This window comes from Leishmania donovani, chromosome 31 (genome assembly GCF_000227135.1).
Source record: "Leishmania donovani BPK282A1 complete genome, chromosome 31".
In the NCBI taxonomy this organism is placed as follows: Eukaryota; Euglenozoa; class Kinetoplastea; order Trypanosomatida; family Trypanosomatidae; genus Leishmania; species Leishmania donovani.
In genome coordinates, this window is record NC_018258.1 from 884598 (window position 1) to 893401 (window position 8804).

General features: G+C 59.4%; 1 protein-coding gene across 1 annotated transcript; it reads right to left on the reverse strand.

The window, feature by feature from the left end:
- Position 1: 1 nt before the first annotated feature.
- Positions 2-2134, reverse strand: LDBPK_311870 (protein kinase-like protein; the record flags this gene model as incomplete). Its single annotated transcript, XM_003863229.1, has 1 exon — positions 2-2134. A coding segment is annotated over one exon (2133 nt), but the record flags the coding sequence as incomplete, so codon positions are not given.
- Positions 2135-8804: the final 6670 nt, after the last annotated feature.

The following is an 8804-nucleotide window of genomic DNA, read 5'->3' on the forward strand; positions in this document are numbered from 1 at the left end:
GTGCGTCCTGCGCGGCGCGGAGCCTCATCTCCTCCTGCCGCGTGGCACGCGGTGGCCTCGGCTGCGGTGCCGACTGCGCAGCGGGGACACCATGCCGCGCAGCGGGTGCAGGGGGCGCCGCTGCTGGTGCCGCCGCCGCGCTAGCGTCTCCAGGCCCACGCGGGAGGTGTGCGCGCACCGCGCTGTTGAAGTGCAGCACGCACGCGTCGGGGCAGAGGCGATGCAGCGTGCCGTGGTGCGTGTGGCACAGCTCGTGCACGGCGGTGATGAATGCTGTCAGTGCGGCTGGTGTGGGGAAGGGGCCGCTGTTGGCGGTGTTCGCTGCTTGGGCCGTTTGCTCGGCCGCCGCGATGAGTCGCTGACCGCGAATCTGGCCAGACTCCTGTTCTTCGGCGAGGCTTCGCCGCTGCAGCGACGAGAATGGGTCGGTGGTGGTAGAGGCTGTAGCGTTCATTGAGAGGTATACGACAGTCGAGAGGTGCAAGGACAGCTGCGGGCCTTTCAATTTCGGCGGCCTGCTATTATGGGTTAAGCATGAGAAGCGCCGCGTAGGGACATCGTCACTTTGGTGGGCAGAGCCGTCCGTGACACGCAGTCGCAACCCCTCCGGAATGAAGGCGTCGACATCGCGCAGCTGCTGCATCGTCTTGTTGTGTGCCTTGATGAGTGCATCGACCTCCGTGAAGCGGACGAGCTTGCTGTCTCTCAGGTAATAGAGTTGGCGGTCGCCGTGCTCGACGCTGGCCAGCATGCTCGCTTGCACGCCGTTGAGCGGCTGCGAGATGGTGCGGTGAATGAGACGCCAGAAAATGAGGGTGAAGATGAGCACGGCGGCGACCATGATGCCGTTGCCCATATCGCGGATGAGCGTATGCGGCACGGTGATGTTCTCCTGCACGCTAGCGTAGACGAGAGGCAGACAAAGGCCTTTGGACGTCGTGTAGGTCCACGCGGTGACCATCGCGGGTGCGCCGTTGTGCTGGAAGCCAACAGTACTCCTGCTGGCCTCGCTCTGCAGCTGTGCGAGGTCGACGTGCTGGAGTGCGGCGCGCATGAGCGGATCACGGACATCGCTGGCCTTAAGGTAGGTAACACTGGTGTTGACCAGCGGCGTGTGGATGACGGAGCTGATAAAGTGCTGGCCCCAGTTGTTAGACATGATGGCGGGGTCGGCGTCGGTGAGGGTTTGGTTAACGAAGAGTGCGATGCGGGCACCGATGTGGTGCGTGCCGTCGGGCTCGCGTAGAAGCCTCGAGCCGTTGATGTGCAGGAGAGCGTAGTCGGTGATGGGGGTGGTCACCGGCATGGTAGGGCTCCCGTACACCATGCCGACGGGTACGTTGAGCTCCATGAGGTGCGGAAGAATGGGATTCACACGCCACGCGTTGCGGATGTCGATGTCGGGGTTTCGGCCGGCCGCGAGCTCGTTGACGAGCGCAAAGATGGGGACGGCATTCATATTCTCGTCTATAAAGTTCGAGATGTTGCGCACTTGAGGTGGCCACTCCATCGCCATGCGCAGCGGACGCTGGAAGCGATAGGTATCCTTGTCGACGTAGTTGGTGGCGTTGACGGTGTGGTTGTAGGATACATACCCGAAGAGGATATCCGTCAACGCGTCGTCAGTGAGTCCGTGCATGCAGGTGATCGTCTCTCGGAGCTCGTGGGAGACTAAAGATAATGCGGCGAGGAGCATGTCCTTGTCGTACCCCGAGAGGATGGAGCAGAGCGTGGCGAGCGTGTCTTCGGACTGCATCTGAAATGGGTAGCGCGCCTGCAGTAAGATCAGGTCGGCGGCCATGTTGTACACGGCACTTATCTGCTGATCCAGCCGCTTTCTGATGATGTTCGCGTGAACGTGGTGCAGCGTGCGCCACGATTCGAGCACCGCAGCGGAGACGATTGTCTGTGTGACGACGGCGCTGCAGATACCGACAGTGGCGAGGAGGGCGAAGAAGAGGATGGACCAGAGGATGTCGACGCGGCACAAGAAGTCGAGCCATGCAGCGCGCTTCGAGGCGCGGGGCACATTCTGCTTGTTCGCGTACAGCCGCGGAAGCGTCTCTGCTCGCGGTTCTTTACTGCAAGAAGCCCACGCTTCGGTGTGCAGCGTGGCGTGGAGAGGGGGCTCCATGGTGTGTTGAACGAGCAGCAGAGGGCTACGGTAGTGAAGAATGGAAAAGCAGCAAAGGCAGGAGTGGCTGGTGTTGCGGACGCGTGCGCGGATATAGATGCCCACGCGTGGATGCGACTATGCTATGTGGGCAATGAGGCTGCGTCCTCGATAGAGAAATGCCTGAAGTTGAGCAGCGAAGAGAGGGCCGAAAACGGGAGGAGGGAGAGAGGGAGGGCGCAAGGCAATGTGGCGCAGCTTGAGGGAGAAAACTGTGGCGGACGGCGCGGGACACACCGAGGCGATCAACAAGAGAGTGGCAAAGGGCCCGTTTGTGCTGCGTGACGGCGCGTGGGAGCAGCACGACTCCCCTCCCCTTCCCCTCCCCACACACAGACTACGCGCCTCCAGAGCGCCTCGTGCACAACTGTGCTTACTAGGTGCCCGATCCCCCGAGCCGAGTGCTGCATGGACTTACCTTCTCATGTGTCGTGGTGTAGACAACGTTATGCAAGGAACGCGAACTTGCGACAGTGGAGAACATTGCCACTAGCCGATTCCATCAGAGGCCTAAGGAAAAAGCGGGAGGGGGAGCGAGAGAGAGGCGGGAAAGGAAATACATACAACTATACATATATACACACATATATATTTATATAGGATGTATATGCACGCAACATCAGCGGAAACGTGCACGCCACATAGTCGCATAAGGCACTACAGCATAAGCCTCAAGAACAGAACACGGCAACCCCGCCCCGCCCCCCAAAAAAGCAGCGATGAGGACCGTTTCTTTTTTCCTCTTGGCGACACTGCTTGAGCGCGCGCGCTTTCATTGTGTCGCTGGCGTTGAGACGCAGTGTGCGGGGGTGTAAAACAACACACACGCACGAAAAAAAATATATGATGCACGTGCGTGTGGATGTGGGGAGGGCGGTGATGGAGCATAAAGAGGCGGAAGGAAAAGGGCGCCGGAAAACCGTCCCCATTGTGGAGTAGACACCGCCGCACAAAGACACAGGGGAGAACGGCAAAAAGGTGAACGAGACGAACCAGCCCCAAACAAACAAACAAACGATAACAACTAAACGACCATACGAGCCCACTCGTGCGATGGGAGCTGAGTAGAGACAGCTCAAGGGACCAGATGAGCCGGGCGATGAGGGGAGGGGAGGGGGGAGGAGAGCGAAAGAGAAGGTGACGCAGAACGCCGTTAAACGACTCCACAGCAAAACCCAGAACGCCCTCGATGCGCCATGTGACCCAATAGACAACAATAATGCTAATCGCTTCGAAACGACAACGGGCTGCAGCTGTGTAGAAAAAGGCAGTGTAGGCACGTGCATCTGTGCTCATGTGTCTGTGGGCATCGGTATACGACAAAGAGATAGAGAGTGCAGTGGTACGTCCGCTGCAATGGTGACGAGCACCCTCCATTCCTGATATCATTGATGGTGGTGGTGGTGGAGCGGGATGCTGCAGGGGCACTCTGGCAGGCCTTCTGGCAGAACCGCGGTATAAAAAAAATGGAGACCCAAGCAACACATGTAGTGAATACATAAATATGTATGCATAGCCTGTCATTCCACCTCGAGCAAGCCAGCAAATGTATACGCATTCAACCACAGCCCACCTACCTCTGTCGCACTTTGGCTAAATCCACGTCGTCTCGGATGAGCAGCCCTGCCGCCGAGTCTGTCCATGCACCTAAAGGGTTCTTCTCCTCTTTCCTCGTCCCTTCCTCGAGTACGTGCGGCGCGATCGGCGTCACACGGACATGGCTGGACTGCACGCCTTCATCCAAGCAGACCACCTCCGGGGTCCTGCTCGAGGTCGGAGGCGATGACGCCTGTGGTGTGGGCATCGGGGGGGGGGTAGTCCAAGCGCTTGCCGGATGAGCTCAGAGAGGCAGTTGGCCAGCTGCGGCCGAGGCCCCCTGAGACCTTGCACACCATTGCCTCCCTGCCACGCTTCCACTTGAGTGGCCTCAAGCCGAGGCACCCCAGAATGTAGTGCGGAGACTCTTCACATGGGGGTCTGGAGGACTCTATGGTGCAACTTCGGGGTGTCCCGGTCACGCTTCCGGCATCTGCGTCTCATCGGCCCACCCGGTCGGATGCAGGAGATGCCGCACATTTCGCACGCATGCAGCTTGGGGAGTTGATTGATATGGCTCTCTTCGCGCCCTGTTCGTCGATCACTCACGTTCCTCTCACGTATGCATGCTTCACCTGGGTGCGATACACCGTGCCAGTTGTGCTTGACAGTCCGTGCGAACAGTGCCCGCATTATTGCATCTTGAGGCCTGCTTCGGGGCGGCGTTGCTGTCGGGGAAGGGGGGCTCTTTGTCTTCATCGCCCTTTTCCGGCAGTCCTACGGGGAGGAGGAGGAGGAGGAGGAGGGGGGGGGGCGTGCCTGGATGGCTTGCCCCGCACGCGCTGCGACAGGCGGAAAGGCAAAGAGGAGGCATAGGCCCCGACTATAAAGAGAAAGACAGACCCGGCGCCTTGGCCGCTTCTCTTAGGGCTGCGGTGAAACCGTGGCTGCCGTGAGGGCGCGCGCGTCGCCGGGCCGAGTGGCAGCCCAGTGAAAGGAGCAGCAGCGCACAACCGCAGCACGAGGGCAAAGCGCATGAGACGCCCGTTCCTTTTCCGTTCACGAGGAGAGGAAGATGCGCATGTGGGCAGAGGGGGTGGAGATGACACACCTGTGCTGCAGCGGCCCATGGCGAGCACGCAGCGAGCTGCGTCAGGCGAACACGTGCCCGTTACCAGCTACACTCGTAGCAGGGACGAAATACGTGTGTGCATGCGCTGGTATGGATCACGCCGCTGCAAAACGAGACGACCACAACAAAGAGAGTACATAAAAGTCGCGCTCGTATGGGAGAAGGAGTAGAGCGGCCCTCCCTCCCCCCAAAAAGAAGAGACCGAGCCAATCAGACCCTCACTCGAGTGACAGCGCAGGCATACGTTTGTGAGTCTAGCAGTGGGTCAGCGGCGAAACGGCGGGTGCGGCGGAAAGGGGGTGGGCGGGGCGGGGCGGCTTGACACCTTAGCAGGACAAACCGTGGAGAAGGGCAAAGACGGTGCACACGCATCTCTTTTTTCGAGTGAAGGTCAGCACAGAGAAATGAGAAGCAAAGAAGAGTTGGACGCGCGGATGGGGGGGGCGTAGGCCAACATAATGGAGCATATTCAGTGCGCTCCTCAAAGAACCCTTTACTTGCAAAACCTCAACGCCCCCTTTTTTTTTCGCCTTGTGCGCGAGTGCCGCAGCAGAGCAACGCACTTGTGAAGAGCAGAAAGAAAAATGTGTATGCTTATGTGCTGACGGGCTCAGAAACACATTCGCGGGGTCCACTCATACAGGCAAGAGAAGGAAGGGGATGATGAGGGAGGAGGGTGGTCCTTTAGGCGTCGCGAACGTTTGCCGACGGTACATACTTCGGTCGACAGGAGAAGACAAGGAGGGTGTGAGGGGTGGGGGGTAAAAAATGCGCACACATCATGAAGAGGTGGAGAAGCGGAATGCAGAAGAATACAGTGATGTGGGGCAACCACCGATGGAGAAGAATCAGAAAAAAAGGGTTCACACATAAAAGGGGGAAGGGAGTGGGTGTGGGAAGTTGTAAACAGAAGTCGCATCTTCGGAATGCTGAACGGCGTGTAGAGAGGGGCTTGTGGATGTTATAGAAGAAACTAAGGCTGGGGCCGTCGCGTCCGGTGGGAACACACTGCCACGATGCCGCCGGAAGCTATTCAAAGGCGGAGGCACACAGTAGAACAAGTGCAGTGGACGCGGCCGCAAGTCGGAGGCAAATGAGTCACAACGACAACGCTAACACAAAAACGCAAAACGAGAGAGAGAAGGGGTGTGGGGGAGAGTGGGAACGTGGGTAAAATCGAAACGCGAAGGGAGAATACGTTGACCAGGCATATATGCACATATATATATCGGAGACGAGAAGAGAGGGGAAGGTGGAAGGCATGCCTGCCGACGGTCGACATGAGCTGAGCAGCTAGCACACTTGAACACAGATGAAACGAGGACCACACGCGGTGTGCAAGAAGAGAGATAGACGCGTAAGAGGCGTGCATCCAGACCACCATCCTACGTTCCCGGGCGTCTCTGTGTGAGCGTTCGCGCGCGCAAGGGAGGATGCACAATGTCGACCAGAGGGGTATATGTACGCCACGCCAGAGAGAGGTACAACAGAGGTGTCACACACATCAGGGAATGTGGCACCAAGCCAGGCGAAGACTCAAACAAACAAACAACAAAAAGGAGAAGAAACAAAGGGATCACTAGAGTAGGCACAGAGGGGGGGGGCAGCTCAGCCTTCCTGCGCGCTTGCATCGATGTATGTTGGTGTGACCGAGTCCAATCCAGTCCAAAGATGCGCCGGAACGGAAAGAAGGGATGGGGTTGAAAGACCAAAGGACACGCAAGGCGCTGCTCGTACGGGTAGCAGCCAAGCCGCGCTGCTGAGATCAACGAAGAGCGACAGAGGCAGAGGGGGGGGGGGCTAGTACAGAGGAAACATTTTCCGGAATGTACACAGCTGCCTTTCCTCCTCAACTTTCTCATCCCCATCCCCATTCTCTGCGCATCCAAGAGCACCCGCTCCCACCCACGCTGCTGCGTCTCCGCCTCGTACTTTTCAGGCAGCAGCAGCAGCGACAACACGCAGCGAAACAAACACAATGAGCCACAAGAGAACACTCATAACACAGCATCAAAAAGCACGGGCAAGCGCGCGGGCATGCAGAAGGCTAGACATGCGCTAGTTCAGACATCAGCGCGGGCGTAGGGAGGGGGGCTGAGCAGCGAAGACCAAACAGAGAAAAGAGTAAGGGCGATGCATCACTGTGCGGGAGGCTCTCCCCCCGGTAAACAGCACGTGGAACGCGGCGACAAAGAACAGTGCCAGTGGCATTCCCGTTCGCCATCCTGATCATCAGAAGTTCGAAAACACCCACACACCCACACACACCGATACAGACTGAACGAGAACCGAGCCAGTTGACCTTGTACGGTGCTCGCCAAGGGGTGCGAGGGAGAAGAGCGAAAAGGATCTTCCACCGTTTCTCAGACCTCGTCCTCTTCGCAGGCCAGCCCACCTTCGCTAAGAAGTATCTTGACGATATTGCGTACCTCCACCGCCGTCGGCCGATCGGATGGGGTGTGGGAGACGCAGCTGCGCAGCGTGCTCCGTGCAAGCTCACTGTATTTCTCGGCGAACAGCGGCGTGTCAAACGCTTCTGCGTTCGCCACCACGCGTCCCTGCACCACCGCATCACAGAACGCGTGCCCACCGTTCTTCATGAGGTCCAGCAACTCCGAGGCGGCGCCGTATGGCTCTCCGTCTTCCTTCGTTGCCCACCTCCAGCAGGGCTGCAGAGTGAGCCCTTCTAGAGCCCCGAGACCGTAGCAGAACACATCGCAGGCGGGCGTTGGCAGCGCACCAGTGGCCATCAGGGGGCTTATGTAGTGGGTCTGAGGAAGCGCGAAGGGAAGCCGCTCATGCGTGTACAGACCCACTAAGCGACAGCTTCCGTCCGAATCGACCATGACAGTGTCAAGGTTGAGGTTGCCGTGAGCGATGTTGTTCTCGTGAAGGAAAGACAGCGCAGACAAGGCGTGCAGCCCAAACCGAATTGTTGTTATTGCCGGCAGCCGTCCGTACCGATTCAGCAGTTCTCGCAGCGTGCCACCGGGGCTGAACTCCCAGATCAGCACCACCCCTCCCTCGAGCGAGTGCGAGTAGCCGATAAGGGAGACAATGTTGGGATGGCGGAGGTGCTGGTGCTTGAGAAGGGTGGCTTTCATGAACGCCTCCTGTTCTGGAGAGGGACCACATACAGGTGTGGCGCTGCGCAGTGCGTCCGACATAGGACCCGGTGGTGCATCGCGAATGGCTTTCGCCACGACCGGATGAAGATCGCGGAATGTAGAAAAGCTCACGGATGCGATGAAGCCGGCGGAGCCAAGGGCCATCTGCATGCCGCTCCAGACTGGGGTCGCTTCATCGGTTCCATGGCTGCGGGAAAGATGCCAGCACAACCCGATATGGTCACGAATCCACCTGGGCGCCGAGGGCAGCACGCACCGGAGAGTAACCTGCCTCTCCTGAAAGTGCACGACGCAACGGTGGCGGACCTCTGGATACTTCGCGAGTTCTCCGAAACTCTGCGCGCTCCTCCTAGAGCTCCGCCTCGGTCGCCCATCCGCGATGCTTTTCTCCGCTTCCACTAGTGCCTCCTGTGCGCAATCGGGATGACTGCCTTCCGGCACATCTTCAAGGGCCCACTTACTCAGCACCTGATCGACACCGAGGAGACTGGAGATGGCAGTGCACAGCGGCTCCGTGATCCGCAGTCGCACGCGGCGCTCGCACTCGCGCATCAGCCGCGCCACCTGCACCGACACGGCACCACCCGTCACGGCGCTGGCAGCCGCCTCGCGACGCATGGCTGCCGGCAGCAGCCCGGGCTCCAGGTCCGCGATCTCGGCGACGCCGCGGTAGGCGGCCAGCGCGCCAGCGTAGTCGCCGCGCAGCATGTGCTCGAAGCCGTCGCAGCAGCAGCGTGCGTACAGCTGCCACGCCGCGTCGCCGGCCACGCGCCCGGGCAGAGCCTCGTACAGCACCACCACATCGCCGTCCAGCCCCGCACGGCCCGTGCGCAGC